Genomic DNA, 18,984 nt, shown 5'->3' on the forward strand with positions numbered 1-18,984 from the left:
TTATTATCATTTGTGTTTCCTCTTAGAAACACCTGGCCTGTTTGATCAAGTAAATGCAGAAAAAAAGTAAAATACATTCAGAGAAACATGAGCACCAGTTTTCTTCCACTCCTACTCCTTAGCTTTATAAAGCCGAATTAAACGTGACAACAAAGTACAAGGCAAGTCCAACCACCCACCTGCTCAGTCTTTACAGTAGGCAAACGAAGTACCATAGACAACAAAGTGGTGAACAAAGCAATGCAGAGTAGTAAAGGGTAACGTTTAGGCTAAAGACATGACAAAGCAGTCATAACGAGGTCGTTATTAAATACTGCAGACACCTCAAGGTCAACACTGAAAGGTTTCTTTTAATGTTCCCAACTGAAGGCATGTGTTAACTTCTATCATACCTACCTTGGAAAATGCTGCTGTGACTGAGATGTTGCATTTTATTTCTAATATATGCACTATAAATTGATCTCACAAAACCATGAAATTTTGCCAATAAGATTAGCTTAATACTTAATAATAAACATTAAATACAAAAAGAAAAGGAACTTTAGTTAAAATGTTTGTGGAAATGAGAGCACCAGGTTGGACAGTGACAAAATCTAGACAAACATTTTTGAAAGATAACCGGGGCTGCAGCTCAGCCATTGAGACATGAAGTAATAATGTATAATCCTTTTCACACTATAATAAAATCTATATTACCTACTGTATTATGGTGTTGTAGTCTCCATTGTTTAAAAACAGAATGCCCAAAAACAAATGAAATCTCACTTATTCAGGGAAATTGATTATTTTTATTATTTTTATTATTTTATTATTATTATTACTCGTTTGGCACAAAAAAAAGTAGTTCTCTAGTTCTCTAAAACCTGGTTTTCTACTTTTCAGTCATGGGTTGAAAAAAGGATAATGATGAGAAGACATACGAAAACAAATATGCCTAAAGAGAAGATGCTGTTATTTGAGAAGAGTAACTCTATTATTCATTTCAAACTACTGAGCAAGAATTCACCTGTAGTATGCTGGACTAGATTTAGCTCATTAGACATGGATATTAGAGATGTGGAAGACCGATAACAGAGGCTTTCAAATACAAAACATAAACCAATCAACTACATAAACTAGAACAATTATGTCATTCGTAACAAGCAACACAGATGAAAGGAACATAAGTGGATATATCAAATCTATATTATTTACAATCAGTTCTAAAATTATTTAATTACTCCACTGATAAATGTTCTACAAAAATTGCATAACAGTGTCTTTCCTTAATGTGACAAACTTCTTAAATATACATACTTTTATACCACTTCTTAACCAACATGAGTTTTGCCACTGATAAATTACCCCTTCCCTCCCTTCAAAAAAAAAAAAAAGCAGCCATAGAAAACTCGAAGCATGCTGCATCCTCTCAGTGATATGCCTGTGGAGAAAGCTACCTGATTTATCACTCCATGGAAGGGACTTTGAGATTTGCCTCTTTAAGGCGCAATCTCAAGGGCTCCTATTAAGTTTCTGAGCTGGACTACACAGAAAGTGTTCTTGGCAGTGACAGTCCAAGCACAAGACACCAATAGGTGCAAGTGATCAAGAAAAAAAGGGTTTGTCCTCAAAATTTAATTAAGATAGAAAGCTTGACATTATAGAAAATGTTCCATCTTGAAGCTGTGAGCAAATCTTAGTTAACCACTTAGTTTGGGTTAAGTCTGAGAGTTTGAGATCACACCCAGTGGTAGGACACAAAGTAAAACATAGTATTACATACAAATGAGTGTTTGCGGTGGGTGCAGCAGTCCTTGCCTGTAGTTTATGCCGCCTCATGGGCTGTCAGAGGTTTTCATGGCCTCAGTCTGAACTTCCTCTGCCTTCCCTGAGTCCTCCCCTTTCTTGTGTTTCCTAGCATGTTTGTATTTGTCAACGTATGCCTTGACCAGATTGCCCACTTTCACAGGGTTGATCTCCCCGCTCTTGCTGTGGCACACCTGATGACCGGGAACACATAAATTCTCATGAAAAACTCCTTCAACTGATGGGACACTGAAAAATGCCTGAGTTTATTACTCAAAAACTATTAGGGCTTTAAGTTGTCGGTCAGTGACAGACCTTTCAGTATCTTGGCATAATGTTTAACCCACCTTCTGGACGGCTTTGCGTAGAATCTCTTTGTATTCATCCTTGTTGATGTCTCTCCGCTGGTAGAAAGGCTTGATAGCCAGCTTCACCTCCTCTATAGCTCTCTCCTGCATGTGCAGCTTCTTCAAGTACTGTTGGCAGGGGTAAAACATCACAAATGTCATGATATAGTTTTCACAAATATTCTCCAAATAGGAAGGAGTTAGGATTTATTCAAAATTAAAGACGGTGCGAGACTACTCGAGATATTCAGTTCAAAGTATGAACATTCAAAAGCCAGATTCACCTGGTCTTTCCTCAAATCCCCTTCCTCTACTTCTCCTTGTCTAGTGGTTGATAACCTCTCAGGATGGACACCATCACACCTAGAGGAGGAGCTGAGAGGACCCTTCTTGGAGGAGCCACTGACAGCTCCAGTGATGTCCTGCGAACGTCAAGAGAGATTATATGGATAATATGAAAATTACTAGACTAAAAGATAACAGGAGGATAGAATAAAAGATAAAAGATAGATTCAGTAATTTAGGGTTGTGATGTATCTTATACAGACATATGTATTACATGTCTTTAATTTACACTGTAAGGACTTAGTTTGTAATTGGTGATTACATCAAATATGCATAAACAGTTTTGATTTCCACAGAATGGCTTTTAGTTTCGTTTAGTCTGAAAATACTTCAGTATCAGTTTCAGTTTCTACCATGTGACTTAGACAACACAATTGCACCTTCTAGATAAACACTGCCACCCTCTGGTCACTTAATCGCATTAAACACTTGATGCAGTTCTAAAAATAATTGATGCTAGAAATATAAGGTTAACTCTGTGGCGACAAGTGACTCTGGCCTACCTGACTGGATGTCTGGACTGTTGAAGACGGTCTGCGAGCTCCTTCCTGCTTCAGCTTCAATTTATACAGAGCCAGCTCTATGTAAGAAAGGAATCAGGAAATATTCAGTTTATATAATAGAATATATAATATTTATATTTAGAGAGGCAGATACAAATGGAGATAAAAATTCTTGATCTCTCTGGTGGGGGGCATTCTAGCAGCGACACTTACTACTTGCGGATTTCTCCGGTTGAGGCCCCTCAGGCTCCTGTATATTCCAGGTAACCCTCTTCACTTGAGTCTTGGATTTCACTCCCACTACAGTCGATAACTGCTCGCCTTCAGTCTTCCCCTCCTCTACTCCCTTTTCTTGTTTGACAGATGCACCACTTCCCTCTGCGTGCTCAGACTTCACATAGTCCAGGTTGTCTAGCATCACATCAACATTGAAGTCATCATCAGAGTCTGAGGGTTGCTGAACTTCCTGCTTTACAGGGACAGTCAATCCAACAGTGTTTGGTTGTTCGGCAGAGGCCATCGACACTGGCGGAGACTGAGAGACAGTGTCCTGGAGGCTGTCTGCTGCAACAGGTGAGGTCAGTGTAGAAAATGAGGTGTCAGGGGGGAAGTGGCATAATTCTGGGGAACTTGGTTCAGATTTAATCATGGTGATTAAAGTTTGAGTCTTGATTTCACAAGTCTCAGTCTTGATTTCACAAGTCTCAGTCTTGATTTCACAAGTCTCAGTCTTGATTACACACGTCTTGATGGGGTCTTCTTCGTTTCCTTCCTGATCCATGCCTTTGACTGCCATCAAAGCATGGATGTCAGTGTCTTCTTTCTTAATTGATTTAGTAATAGGAGAATCTTCAAACATATCAAGAGATGGTTGTTTTTCTTTCTTAATTTCTTTTCCAAACTTCATCTCTTTCACTATTTCTGCTGTTGTGGCCTGGCTGTCTGCCTTGAGGTCTTTGCCTTCCTTTTTAACTTTAGAGGCAGTGGTACAGGAGGGAGTCTCCGGTTTATTCACTGTAGCAACTTTTTCCTCTTTGAGGGAACTTCGAGTGATTTCCTTCTCTTTTTTCTTGTCCTGTGACTGTTTTGTGTCTTTAGAGTACCAAACACAGGACCCTGACATTTTCTGTGAACTCTTGGATGACGACCCTTCTTCTTTCCTTCTCTCTCTTGAGCTGGATCTAGACCTGCGTCTCCTCTTGTCTTTTGACCGTGACTCCATCTTGTCTCTAGAGAGAGACGACTGTTGCAGTCGTGTCTGGTCTTTCCTCCTTTCCCTGGATCTGGATCGTGATTTGGACCGTGATTTTGAGCAAGATCGACCACGTTTACGGTCCTTCGATCTAGATCTGGACCTAGAACGTGATTTTGACCTTGATCTTGAGCGAGACCGACCATGTTTCTTGTCCTTTGACACCCGTCTTCTCTCTCTGTCATCATTTCTCTCCTTGCTCTTTTGTTCATGCTTCTTCCTTCTTGAATGCTCTCTGCTGCTAGAGCTGGAACCAGACCTAGAATCAGTAATGACAGACAAAACCCTTAACTGAAGAAAACAATTTGGTCCTCAATGAAGACCTTAATGTCTAACAGATGGTTACTGAATAGCTGATACCAGGAAAGTATTACATATTTACCTAGATCGCCTCCTGTCTTTGGATCGTGAATGGGACCGCCGTCTCTTTCTGCAAGCCCTATTGGGGGAATTGGACTGAGAGCTTTCTGAGGTTGAGCGTGCCCTCCTCCTCTCTCTGGACCATGACCGCCTGGAACTCCTTTCTCTGTCCTTCTCCTTTTCTTTCTGCCGGCCTCCCTGGCCTGAGGCATAATGGTCTCCTCTCTTACCTCTGTCTGTCTCTGAACTGCTAGAGCATCGCTCCTTTGAAGTTTGGAAGGTTTTCTTCTTGTGGCCCAAATCTCTTGACGGCGACTTGGAACAGGGTTTGGAATCAGATTTAGTTTCTGCCTTTTGTTTCTTCTTGGTGGGAGCAGAGCTGGATGCTGATGAATTATTCTTACAGTTAGGAGGAACACTGTTTGGACTTCCAACACTCTGTCCACTCCGCTCTTCTGAAGTCTCTCTCTCAGTCTTAAGATCCAGGTTGTGATAAATAGGTGATTGGGTGTCTGCTGTCTCTGGATTCAAACTTTTTACGCTGTAACCAAGGCTTTCAGCTTCCCCTGCATCATCTAACCCTGGCTCTTTCTTAACTTTAGTATCAGGTAATGCTGTTTGTGTCTCAGTGTTTACTAATCTTGATTCTTTTTCAACCTTGACATGTTCCTCTGAGCATCTGACCTCCTGTGATATGGTTTCCTGAGCACTAGCTCTCAGTGGTTCTTCCTGTGAGACCTCAATCTCCTGTGTTTCGGTTTTCACATGAACCTGATTGCTTTGCACTAAACCCTGCTTGTTTCTTAAACTACGAGTCTTCGCCTCATGTGTGATGTGTCGGGAGCTGCCAGCCAGGCTCGTGTGCTCAGCTTCATCGTCTGAGCTGCTTGAGTCTGACAGAGTGGGATTAAAGGGATCATAGATATTATTACTGTCTTGTTCCTTACTGACCGGCGTATGTGATGCCAGGAGCATCTGTTTATCCCTGTGTAGCTGTCTCTTTCTTGCTTCATCTTTCTTTTCTCTCCAGGGTTTCTGCATGCTGTCTGCACTAGTAGAGGGTGACGCACTGCTAAGCCGCCTTGAATGCCAGGAGTTCCCACTGGAATTAATGCGGAAGCTCACTGCTGATGAAGATGAGGACGATGAGGAATAACGTGACTGGCTGGCAGGAGAACCAGAGGAGGAGGTAGAAGAGGAGAACGAGTTGGAGAAGGCTGAGGATGAGCCTGCTCCGTCAGGCCTGTGCCTCTGGGCTTGACCTTCAGCTCTGCCCTTTTGCTGGTCTACACTTTGTTGCCTTCCCTTGTCCCCAGCAAGGCTGTTCATGCCTGTTTCTGGCATGTCGTAACCATTACTACTGGTGGTAGAATTACTACTACTTCCCCTACTACTGCTGCTTCTATTACTGCCACTGCTGCCACCTTGATTAGTGCCATCATTTGTGCTACCACTGCACTCCCTTTGTATTTTTGGTATCCTAGGAAGCACTGATACGTCTACCCACATGGGCTTTGTAGGTGCTTTTTTAGATTGGGATGTGGATATTCCCTTGCCCTTGGAGCTGGGGTGGATGGACGAGGAGGGACTGGGGGCTCTAATTCCACTGATTCCCCGGTGACCAGGAGGGTGGTTGGGTCTGATTGGACGAGGTGGCTGCAAACTCAGATGACCTCGAAGTGGTAAATCCGAATGGGGAGATGATTGTTGGGGATGTGAGGAGGACATGTAGGGGGGTAAGCGAGAAGAGCTTTGGGAGAAAGGTCTGTTCATGGAGCTTTGGGAGGATCCTGGTAGGTCTCCGTTGAAGTGGAGAGACGGAGAACTGTCTCCTTGGTTGGGTGACATCACTGGGTTGATCTGGGTGCTGGCATCTCCTGAGCTACTGCTTTTGCGGCAACCTGGTTTTAATGCAGATGGTATCGCTGTAAGACAAAAAAAGGACAAATGATAAACACACAAAGAGTGAAACAATTTAGTTATTTTGCTTCTTTTGCTTTGCTCAGCAGATTACACTGACTTACACAATGTACACTGCTCGCAGTAATTATTCAAGAGTAAGTCACAGTGTTGGGAAAAAAAGAAAATGGTTCAGGCTCAGTCAGTCACAATCAGTGGAGAATGAGTGAGGAATCACTTGCCAATGTGGAAGAACACGAGCAGCACAGCTGGCCTCTTGTCTCGCCCAATTGAAGATAAATTAATTTTACATTTTACATGAAGCAGTCAGGTTGAACTTAATTAGAAGTTGTGTGATATTCAACAGCTGGATTTAATGCAAATAACTATTTCAAAAGCATCAATTATCTTCATTTCAATTCTAAATTTTCTAATAAAAACAGCAACAATACATTTAATTCAATCTCGCTAGACTTTGTGTTTAAAAATGTTCCAGGCACACTTACTTGGCTTTGTAGCTTTAAGGGAACCATCTCGATTAATAACGACATCGGAGCTGTCCATCAAGAGCATGCTCTGTCCTGATAGGATACTGCCCAGCAGGTCAGGCACAGGAGCTGCCTCCACAACATCCCCTGCTTGGGGAACATCAATACCCCTCCTGGTATAGCAAAGCAAACCTTTAATTAGATCAGCCATATTTCTTAAGTACTCATCAAGCTAGAAACCGTCTTACCATCACAAAGACTGAGACAGTTAAGGCACATTAGGAGCATTTGGAATTGCTGTTTAATTGTTTCATGCCATGCACACGTTTTCCATTTACAATTGTTTTTACATTCGACCTACAAGCTTTTGCTGATTCTGGGTCATTATAACTCAAACTGACAACATTTAAAAACCCTGCATTCTTACACCAAACGGCAATAAATGCTTGGTCATATTAGGGGTTGATAAGCAGAATCAAAAAGTTATAAATATGGACAGAGATCCAATTGAGAATTTGTTCTGGACAACCAACCCTACACATCATGGCGTCATGTTACCTGGAGAGGCTTGCAGTGACTGGTCGAGCTACAGGCTGGTGAGAGCGAAGAGCAGAGCGAGAGATTCCTCGTCTCTTGGCCTCCAACAGCGATGTAACGTGGGCGTGCTGCTCTTCCTCCTCACTGATCAAATCAATACCATAAGGCACAATATGGTTAATAATTAACACTCTATATGCTAAGCTAATTACAAACACAAACACAGTGAAACATACATAAATACTATCCACACATGTACTATACGATAGTGATAACCACATAATGATTATAATTCGGCTGATCAGAACTATTTCACTTTTGTTTGTTTGATTGATTACAAAAATAAAAACCTAATCGCATTGCTCATCCATGCTGTTAAGCATCAAAACAAAGCACACATTGGGTTGAAAGGATTTCAGTGGAAGAAAAGCTTGGTTCAAAGTATGTGATATGGAGTTACTGTACCAAGGAATCAGGACCACTAGACCAAAATGTGAGTGGCACGAGTAACCATCTCTGTGCATTCCCTACGTATTGTACGTCTGTAAAATGGTATTCAGGTAGGTCCTACAATAAGAACAAGTCTTCTTACCGTTCCACAAATGGATCCAGGTCAAATGGATCTCCATAGATAGAGAGGGATGCAGCGCCTATGTCAGCACGCATGTTGCTTAGCGTGTGCTCCGATGGCCGGTATACTGTAGGAAGCGAAGAGCCCTTCTTGTCCTTTACAATTCTGAGATTATTAGCAATACGGCTGCGAGATGTGGCCATCTTTTTCAACACCTATTGGGAAAATGTAGGTATAGAGTTTATCTAGAGAGAAAAGCATCTTGTGACTACAAGAGAAATTAGTTATTCATTGTTCACATTTAGTGTTAGGTACATCTAATGAAACGTTTAAAACCAAATGATGTCCACTGATGTAGATGACACACTCACCAGCTTTCTTCTGGATTTAGTCCTCCTCCCTCTCCGTTTCCTCCTTCTGACTCCTGTAGTTCCTACTTTACCTTTTTTACCCGTAGCATTCTTGCTTTGGACTTTTCTGCGCTTTCCTGTTCAATCAATCATAAAAGTTATCCCATATCACAAACACAACACTATTTCACAGCTATCTCTTGCCGTTCCTTCCACTACATCTGTTCATGTATGTGCTTGTGATCATGCTAACCTTATCTGAAAATTATTGTGTATTTGTATTTCTGTGCTTACTTACTGCTCTTGCGCCTAGATGGGATACGAGGTGTGAAGTCCCGAATATACACAGCCGTGTTGAGCCCAGCCACCACAGCATTAATGGTCTCATCCAGCCAAGTGGACTGCATCAGATACGTTGGAGCCAACTAATTTGCAATAAAATTTGCATTACCCGACTGGTTCACTTTCCACCCCTGCTGTCTGAATACAACTCTCCTCAACACAAGCATTTCAATCGACAATCACATTACAACAAATGTCAAAAACACATGCTATCATTTCTGCTGTCAGTGACACTAAGGTACATTACCCAAATACACAACATAATAAATACATACATGTCATCAGTAACTCTAATATGCAAAACAACACTTTGTGGAACATCAGACATTTCTGCAAGATTCCACCTTGCGCATGTGCTGTAGAAGTGAGTTAGAAAATAAGCCAAGACCGAAGCGTCACGCCTCATGCCAAACCTGTGATGTGCGTGCCTGTGTGATGCGATGTCGGTTGACATTGGCTCGAACCCTCTCACTCTGCTGAGTTCGGGCAATAGCTCTGGTGGGACCTGCAGCACGAGACTGAGAGCGACTGATGGCAGCACGGGCAGTAGACGGTAGGCTCTCTGTATCACTGGGTTCTTCAGCTGAACCCCCTGGGAAGAGAGGATTTAAACATCTGACTAGTGAAAAGATGCTAATGAGTGCAAATAATTAGTTGAGTTCTTAACCATGGCCACTTGTAACATAATGAATTCATAGTATAGTAAATATGTATTATTTATATGAATTCGTTTTTTTTATCAGCAATTTTCATAGAAAGAGAGTTACCTAAAGAGCAATTCCACAAAGAAATTCAAATATTCAAATTCAAAACAAACATACAAACGTACTGTAGCAGCATTTTCAAACTACATTTGTAAAGGAATGAATTTTAAGAAGGAAAATAACTTAAAGGCTTACTTGAGTGACGGTTGTTGGCTTCACACTCAGGGCAGAACCATTCCTCTACAGGAACAGAGTCAAGAGGTGGCGTGAGACACTCCATGTGATACCTATGGAACAAAAAAGGCTTAACAAATTTCTCTGATGATAAGAAATCTGACAAAAGGTCTTAAGGCTGTAAAAAAGAAAGTTATTTGGTACAATAATATCTATCTCACCCAGCATCACAGCCATCGCAGAGCAAGAGGCGGTCCTCACGGTCACTGCCCCCACACACCTCACAGTTGGTCTGCTCCAGGTCCACATCTACTGTTTCCTCTAGACCTTCCTTAACAGGCTTTTGTACTGTGATCTGAATGAAACAGTCATCACAAAAATCACACATCCACACAACATAAATGTATATAGAGTAATCTGAGTTAACAAATGTTCCAGAAGTTATGCTACCAAAGACTGAATGCACTCACCATTTTCTTCACTTTGCCTCCATAACATTTCCTTAGGTATATGTTGTTGAAGGAAATGCGGTCTACTGGGCACGAGTTTGCATTCTAAATTGTGGAGCACAAAAACACTGAAAATGAGCCATTCTGCTTCCTCCTCTCCAGATGCTTTTTAAATGCAGAGCATATACTGTTAATCAAAATACATAAGGTGCTGCTCTCTAGTGAATTCTCCTTGTGCTAATACAACATTAAGTCAGACCCACCTTGGCCCACTCAAGGAGGCAGTCAAGACAGAAGTAGTGCTCACAACTCTCTGGTGTTGCAACAGGCTGGATGCTGAATGAATTAAGGCAGATGGGACACTTATCTGCGTCCTCATCTGAGCTCATCCCTGCAAGGTCAGCAGAGGTTCCCCCAAAACCTCCATCCTCAGCCTTGGCATCTGCCTCCTCTTCCTCATCTGATAAAAGTGTAAAGTAAAGATGTATTGTGTATGTACCATGCAAACTATATTCATAGAGGATATTGCAGCATAACAGAGGATAGTGGAAAAATAATGATACTTATACAACACACCATAAGTGTGTAGGGTATCGCAGAAGCTTATTTTTCCTCCCTCAACTCTACAACGGAAAACTAAGGCTTGTTAAGTTACAAAAATTCCAATTATATGTAAGTTGAGTCAGGGCAGCCATACATACTATACAACAGTGCATTTTGTAATCACATAAACCTTAATCAGAGAAACAAGTTGAGCAAAGAATAATTACATGATAATCTAATAAAAAAACAAAAAGCAGACCACCACCACCACCATCTTTGACAACAATATATATTGCAGTCAGTCACTCTTACCATCCTCCTCTTCATTCCCTTCTTCTTCTTCCTCATCATCCTCTCCATCTAGGTGATCCTCCTCTTCTTCCTCACCACTGTCAGATTCTCCCTCCTCAGACCCCCCCTCAACATCATCTGAATCATCTAGGAGGAAAAATAATATTAAAAATACACACACAATGCATGAGGTTTTAAAATCTTAGGTATGTTTGATACTGTACTGGAAGTGGGTGTAATTTTATGAAAACATCTGCTCATTAATTAATCAGCTCAAGATCTTATACATAACAAACATGTTAAAACAAAAAAACTACCTGAGATGGCCCACAACGCAGACCTTTTTCCTTTGCTATAGGACGTACTGCGGTTGATCAGCTCATCTTGGCTGTCATCTTCATCCATGGCTGACCATCAGAAGAACAGTTGAACAAATTCTCTGACAGATTTTCTCTAAAATAATAAAATAGATAAGACCAAAATAGCAGATAGTGTTTAAATGACAGATAATGACTGGGTTTTTCTTGTGTACAACTTTTAACGAGTTAGGTCTCACTGAATCTGAAATCTGACTGAAAGAAGTGAGTGTATTGGTAACATGTAGGGCAATCTACTCACTGTTAAAAGGACAGGTGATGGAAGAAAGATTTTCAACCACCTTTATGAAATAACAAGCTGATTTTTTTTGTCCTTGAGCAGAAAGGGAAAATTACCATCAAGCATATGCTCTCGGTCTATGGGATGTAGTAACAACTACAGTGAACAGACAAATTAAGTTAAGATTTTCTTACTAACCACGAGTGACATCTGAGAGCTCACGGGTAGTTCAAACATTATAAAACAGCCTTTTTTAAAAAGAACCGGATTTTCTAACATACTTTTATTGTTTGCTGAAAAATACGAAAAGGTTACCTAACATTAGCTAGCTAGCCAAGCAGGAGGCTGCAGACAATGCTAAGGCTACATTTGTAAACAAAGAAGACAACACGGCACAAAACAGAGTGCTTCCTCTATGCCTCATATAAAATATACACGTAGCGTATATGTAGATATACACATCATAGATTGCGCACTGACAAGAATATGGGACTAGCCTGTAACGCTGTTCTTACTGAACAACTGACGCTTGCTAGTAACATTAGCTTCAGTGTAGCGTGTTAGCTAGCCTCAGAATGGCTAAATTTAGCGAACGTCAACTACAAGCTCCTTCGAACTCTGCACTAAAAACAACGAGTGTGGGGTGAAATTTACATAAATTCCCAATTCAGCTCTCATAACTATAACGTCCTATTCGAGCATTTAATAGTAATTTCAAACCTACCCTATTAAGTAGCGTGGGGTGTGTTAGAGTGATTTGAAGTCTCCACGGTTGTTGAGTGACACCACCGGCTGGCGAGGGACGGAAATTGCCGAGTGCACTCTACGACTCTTAAAGAGACAGTATCCGTCTATTTGCGACCAGTATCCCCTAACCCAAATGGCTACAGTACTGTATGTCTAGGGTGCTCATCGGTGTGTATTCATGTGTGTATTCATTAGAGCGTGTCCAATCACATTAAAGGCACACTCTGTAATCACCACAGGGTAGCCCCTAAACACGACACTGAACTTGCTGTCACTACCATTTCAATTAGATTAACATGTATTTTAATACATGGACTGACCGGAGTTAACAAATGAACCAAATGTTTTGTGGTGCTATTTTTAGAGTAGTAGAGTAGGCCTGTATTTTCAATCGTAATACACACTTTTTTTCCACATGGTACCTCACACCTCAATTATATTGCGAGAATAGCCTAATAAAAAGTAATACAGAATGTAAATGTAAATGTCCATACTGTTTATTATTGCAGTTACAAACAAACACAATATAAAGAAAAGACACACAAATGCACTCACAACAAAAGGCGGGGATTTAAATGATGGTACCTATACCTTCACACAACTGACATATAGTATTGCCTCAAATTTAGTATATATACAGTAGTTCAGTTTACTAATACAGTTCAAAGTGGACATCACACTCGTGGGGCCAATCTACAGGTGTGCAGGTCTAAGCTGTGTGAAAAAAGTAACTTTTGAGACCCATGTGTTAAATTATGACAAGGTTATATTTTATATTCAATACCTAACCCTTACTTTATACTAATCAAAACATTTTTAAAAAGTCTGCTAAATCATATCGGAAATATTATAACAGTCTATTACTACAACAAATATTCCCTTAAGGTGTCAGAACTCCCACAAGTCACAAGCAGTCAATATGCAAGCAATCAAGTGCCCCTGTCGCCCCCCAGTGGTAACTTTATCTTGAAAAAATCAGCTGTTACATAATATAATGTAATCCTGATTTGCTACTTTATGTCATGGGGTTATGTGTATCCTGGCTGTGGATAATCCGAGAGGGCTTTGACAGTCAAAAACTGGTCAGAAAAAACACTAGAATATAGGTCTACCTAAACCAAATAATGGTGATATGATAATATCCTTGAAACAAAGAGAGAACATCATGTTCCAGTAGCCAGTTTGAAAAGTGGGTCAGTTACACATGAAGTGTTTTTTGTATATATCTAAAATAAAAAAAATAGGGGTGTTTTCTTATCATTTAACATGACGAAAATCTATTATGTTGATATTAACATTGTTATGTATGTTCTATGATAGGATTATAATTCCTTAATTGAGTAATGGAGTACAATGAATGTTCTGTATTTAACTTCTAAACCTAACTTTTTTCCATGTGATGTTGATATTCAAAGGGTTAACTGGTTCATATTTAAATTGTAATTTCAAATTGATATGCTGTTACACAATTTGTTAATGATGGGAGAGAGTCCTGAACTCTCACTCCGTAAATAATTGAGTGTTCATCATCGTCGTCGTCCTCCTCCTCCTCCTCCTCCTCGTCATCGTCAGGTCAGACTGTCATGCTGCATCCTTGGTACGTGCACAGCCACACTCTGCTCATGGCAACACTGTACACAAGTAAGCCGAGTTCAACCACTTCAAACTGTGGGGGTGGGGCCGTCCTTTGTCAAACCGGCTTAAAGTACACTTATCCCACCTCCAGCAGCAGCTGTCGCATCACATGGCGTCTATTTAAGGGAAAAGAAACCTGTGTCTCATTGATGTTTGCAATAAATAATAGGTCAGGGCAGGAAACTGTTAACACGATAATGGTTCATTCCTAATGTACGACGTGCAGAACTGAACGCGCCGCACCCCAACTATAACTCTAAAAGTCAACTGAACATGCTGGCCTCATAAAACCCACCTTCCTCATATTTTTACTGGCCGATTAGCTATGATAGGTGGGCCATTCAACTGTAACGCGGTAGTCCATTGGCTGTACGTGATGCCAGTTTCTTTTCAATTTGAATAACCAGGTCGGGTTGCAGATGCAGGGGAGTGGGCAGGGTAGGGGTAGTGCAAGTGAACTGAACTTCTGCGTCGGTGTAGGCTATAGGCTACTATAGTCTTAAAATGCACCTAACTTTAATCATGCAATGTGATTTCTTTTGGAGAAAAAACAGGCTGGATGTTTGGAGAGATGGTAGAGAGGCTTCTATCGGCGAAAATGAAAGAGTCTTTCTTTTAAAATTAATCCAAAAGAAAAGTTGGGACTGGTAAGTAGCTCTCTTTATCTGCCACTATTCTTTATTCTGTCTATATGGTGTGGATGAACAGGCCACATCCAATGTATCATTAGATGTAATTTTTCTATAAATTTCTTTTCAGTTGTCAGATGTCATTATTGATTATTTTGGAACTTTTTTTTATGCCAATAGAAATTGAAAGCATTTTAATATATATCGGTAGCCAAATACATACATCGTGGAATGGAAGCAGCTGTAATATCCAATTCTGTTGTACAGTTTGTTACAGTGTTGGGACAATGGAGGTTTAAGATATTTGTCGATTTAATTGAATTGTTATATAATTTTGTGTTGTGTGTTAATTTAGATAACGGTATAATTATAATAATTTTCTAGGTAGGCCTATAAGTGATGTGAAATAGATGAAGATATGTCACTAATCTCACACTTCATGTTGACTATATGTCTGTTTTATTGCTGTTTTATTACACAGCCTTTGTCTGTGTTTCTCCACAGATTGCGTGTGGTTATGGTTGTCAGTATAATGTCTGAGATCTAAAAGCAGGTAAGCCACTGACTAACGCACATTGTGCCAGTTGCCAGTTCCACTGTGCGTGTGACAGCGGCTAACCTGGTTTTGGGAATACTTCACATCTCTGGCTCGTCCAAGACCAGCCACAGCCGGACCACTATCTACAGGCAGGGCTTGATCATGTCCCGTGCACATTGCTGGGACCGGCCTGCATAACATGACTGCTCTCCCAGTGGTCTCCATGTGTACTGTAGCCTACTTCCTCCTATGTTCACATACTGTCCCTTCTTTAGGACCATAAGCTTTTGCATTGCCTCCTATGGAGCCGACCTCTCTAATGCCCCCTACTGTCAAGGCTGTTGTGAAGTGTTTTGTTTCAGTTTCAGTTTAATCTGAGTGACATGTTTAGACATGATAATCATCATCATACTCATTGGTTCCCAATCTGAGGTCAGGGACCCTCCAGGGGTTCTTGAAGAGGTTCCTGGGAGCCCTCCAGCAAAAAGGAGCATTACAATAAAGAAACTGAACTTGTTTTAGAACAAGATTTACTGAATCGTGAAGTAAATCTGAGTTCCAAGTAAGAAAATTCAAATCAATTTTATCCATTCATTATGTACCATGTTTGTTTGTAAAAGGTAACCCTCAAGTCATAAGTAAAGTTTCTATTCAAATCAATTGTGGCATCATGTATCTTACTTTCTGTTTTTACCACGTAATGCATTTCTTGGTATCAGTGGGGATGTTTTATTCCCATCGGTGCATACTGACTCATTGTGACACAGAGGAATAGATAAGTGCAGTATGTCAGACTCATTAACTTGTGGCCCCATTCTTCATCATCATAATGTGGACGTGCAGATGCTTACTCTCGAGGTTCTTTCCCAGACACGCACTGCCTGTTGTAAATATGTATCGATCAGTCAAACTTTCAGCTTTATGGCCCCTTTCAGATTCACCCGAAACCTTCCAGAGTGGATTTGGATAGGGTTCATGTGGCGTGCCACTGAGAGCAAAAATAATTCCCATGGTGAAGTGTCCTGAAACATCATCATAATCTGTTAATGTCCCGTTTATGAGATTGTGGTCCTCTGGGTTTAGATATGAAGAGGGTGACGTTGGGTAATATATTTCACTTTGCATGTAGGATAATGGAAAAATAAAATACATGTACAACACTGGCCTGAGGTCATCTGAAAAATAAAACCATATATCTGAAGGGTCCACAGGTAATGCATTGATTTTCAGAAATCTGACTTTTTTCTACATCATTAGGGATCTGACCTGACATTAAATACTGCATTATTTTTAATGTGAATGTAGTAGGTGGGAAATACAAAGAGAAAGCCTTTTTATTTTGACTTTAGTGCATGTGCAGTATCCTTCACGTCCACAGGAAGGCGTCAGCGTAGCACCATGCTGTGGGCTTGTCCAGACCAGAGGTCCAGACAGTGGGAACTAAACAAGGATTTGGAGCTTATCTAACCCCTGCCAAGCCAGACAGCTCTAAGTCTTCTCAGTAAAATCCAATTCTACATAATTAATCATAATATTGACCTCCTTGCTTCTAAACACATGGTCACGAGTTAACAACATTGGCATGAAGTGGAAATGACTGATAAAAATAACATGTTTTTGATGCTTTGAGAAAGTCTTTGATATCCATTCATGTATATATGGAAATGGAGAGAAAATACGTGCATGCCTGGGATTTTACCTGGCAAGTGTCAGCAGATGAGAGTATTTATAGAAATCCACAGGGTTTCAGTCAGGGGTTAGCCAGAGCACTAGGGAAGATCAAGTCACTCAGTATGTGACAGCCAGCATATTTATTCCCCAGGGTAAACAAACAGGAAAGGGGTGGAGGACAAGAGTGTTGTGCAGAAGTCCATAGTTGCGCAACTGTGAATTTATCCTTTCATGCCAGGGTGATTTTTTCACAAACGACAGAATATAACAAAACAATGGGTCGTTTTGTTGTCAGTAATTTAAAGAGTGATAAAGAGAACATACTGTACATCAATTCAGAGGGATAAAGTCCTCAGATGTATTCTGGTGCTAAGAAAAAAGACACAATTCATTATACTAATAGCAACCAGTTAATTTACAACTAAATAGATAGGTAGTCAGCTTTCTCAAATGGTCACAGGTCTGTAGTGCTTTTGTGCCATTATTGTCACATGTCTTGTAGATATACTGTGTTACATCACCCATAACAGCAGCATCTGTGATGCCAGGATGTTTGCAACATTTCCCTCTGCTCCCAAGTATTCACCCTGTGAACTTTCAATCAGCCACCTATGAATGCCAGATTTAAAATGCCCAGAAATGATCACGCATCTTAGGACCCACTGTACCTCAAGCAATGAGGAGAGCATGCATATTTCATCACCTATAATATATTCATAATGTATTTCACATAGGACCTTCAAGACACTGTCATTTTTAGAAAGTGTACACTGGTGTGTTAATTATTTACTGCAGGGTATTCCAGATGCGCTGCACCTCCACTCCTAGTTACTGTAGTTACAAGGATGATTATAATAAAATGTGAGTACATATACAGCGTATCAAGAAAAAATCACTCAAGAAAACATTATCTAAAACACAATGCACATTTTTATTATATTTAAATACACAGTAATTGCTCTAGGTAAAAGGTTTCTAAATTATTTTACATTTCAAACAGATACTTTGCAGTGTTTACAGTAGCAAAACTCTGTAAATATATTTGTCTTGTGTATATACAGTATGTATATCATGGTCGATTAAATAATGACAAGAGTTACAAAGAGAGGGGTTAAATAAGAGGTGACGGTGACAGAATAGTGAACAAGTTTCCCTTGGCCCTGCGGTCCATGTTTTATCTCCATGACGACTCTCGGGATGTCAGGACTGCAAGACACACAAAAATAAGTGGGGATGATGATCCCTTTGTTTGGAAAACATTTTTTTTTTTTCAGCTAAGACACAGCAGGAGAGACTCGGGTCAAACAAGCTAATCACACATGCCTTTGAGAAGCACACACTGACACAAGAGCAGTCAGTGGGTTAAGTCCTTTACCCGTAGACGTTGTGAAATACGACTGAAGGCTTGTAGTCAGAGTAGCATTTTGGGACAGAATTGGTTTCAAGCACGTTTCTAAAACAAGCACTGAGATGTCTGTAGTTTTCAAAGCAAGGAGCGGTTGTATAATCCCACACAGGAAAAAACCACACCGTAGATGGTAAGGAGAGTGCACACTCAAACACACGTCACTTTGACCTGTCAGCATAATGAAGCGACATAATGGTAAAATGCCAAGTGCTATGATTAAGTAAATATTAGTTTAGGTGGTTTGGATGGTCATGACAGTAATGAAACAACAGCTTCCCTTGTTCCCTTAGACTTATGCAAGTAAGCTCATCCTAAATCTACAGTACGCCGAGGCACATTGCAAGTTATGACAGGTCAAATGTTAGGTGTGATGACAGGCAAAAGAACCAGGCGCATCCGTCCCAATAGAGGAAAAGAAAGATATCTTAACAAACCATGGCCCTCTGGTACAACTTTTGAAATGTATCCCTTCTTTCAGCATGGAGCTTGACAAAAATAGACTGGCAAAAGCTATAAGCTCCTAAAATAAGTTGCGCTGACTTCAAGCTGAGCAGAAAGAGAACACAAAGATACATTTCTCTGCAGGCAGACAAGGGCCAAGGCTTCACACAGGAAGAGAATGGGACAGTGCAATACATTTTGCAGAGCCCTCCGTGAAAGGCTCTTGCTCTTTGGAAGTCAAGCGTCACCAAAGTACAAGGCATTGTATAGATACACCCCCCTCACACATAAATAGTATCCATACATACAAGGCAAACTGAAATGACATTGGTGCCATATCTTTCCATGTTACAGTATAAAAACAGCGCTACAATCAGA

General features: G+C 40.5%; 2 protein-coding genes across 3 annotated transcripts in view; both read right to left on the minus strand.

The window, feature by feature from the left end:
• Positions 1–1,228: 1,228 nt before the first annotated feature.
• On the minus strand, positions 1,229–11,345 carry phrf1 (PHD and ring finger domains 1). Its single transcript, XM_070906736.1, has 18 exons — positions 11,258–11,345; positions 10,962–11,087; positions 10,370–10,566; positions 10,128–10,211; positions 9,879–10,012; positions 9,679–9,770; positions 9,193–9,371; positions 8,736–8,862; positions 8,459–8,574; positions 8,109–8,302; positions 7,538–7,660; positions 6,998–7,152; positions 4,615–6,517; positions 3,194–4,491; positions 2,981–3,057; positions 2,417–2,554; positions 2,133–2,261; positions 1,229–1,979 (listed from the first exon to the last, which is right to left on the minus strand). The coding sequence occupies exons 1-18, from the start codon at positions 11,343–11,345 to the stop codon at positions 1,815–1,817; spliced, it is 5,325 nt and encodes a 1,774-aa protein (XP_070762837.1). The 3' UTR covers positions 1,229–1,814.
• A 6,337-nt stretch (positions 11,346–17,682) lies between these two features.
• Positions 17,683–18,984, minus strand: part of rassf7a (Ras association domain family member 7a) — a 33,135-nt gene continuing 31,833 nt past the window's right edge. For both annotated transcript variants that reach the window (XM_070907341.1, XM_070907340.1), the window contains exon 6: positions 17,683–17,963. In XM_070907341.1, the coding sequence (XP_070763442.1) occupies positions 17,932–17,963 (32 nt within the window). In that variant the 3' untranslated portion in view covers positions 17,683–17,931. The remainder of the gene's footprint in view (positions 17,964–18,984) is intronic.

Source organism: Enoplosus armatus, chromosome 6 (assembly GCF_043641665.1).
Source record: "Enoplosus armatus isolate fEnoArm2 chromosome 6, fEnoArm2.hap1, whole genome shotgun sequence".
NCBI classification, from domain to species: Eukaryota; Metazoa; Chordata; class Actinopteri; order Centrarchiformes; family Enoplosidae; genus Enoplosus; species Enoplosus armatus.

Excerpts from the sequence above, each read along its gene's own strand:
- phrf1 (XM_070906736.1), bottom strand. The coding sequence starts at position 11,345 with ATGGATGAAGATGACAGCCAAGATGAGCTGATCAACCGCAGTACGTCC. Across the intron at positions 9,372-9,678 it reads AGCCAACAACCGTCACTCAA|GGGGTTCAGCTGAAGAACCC; the intron begins GTAAGCCTTTAA and ends CTCTCTTCCCAG. Across the intron at positions 7,661-8,108 it reads CTGGATCCATTTGTGGAACG|TGAGGAGGAAGAGCAGCACG; the intron begins GTAAGAAGACTT and ends TGATTTGATCAG.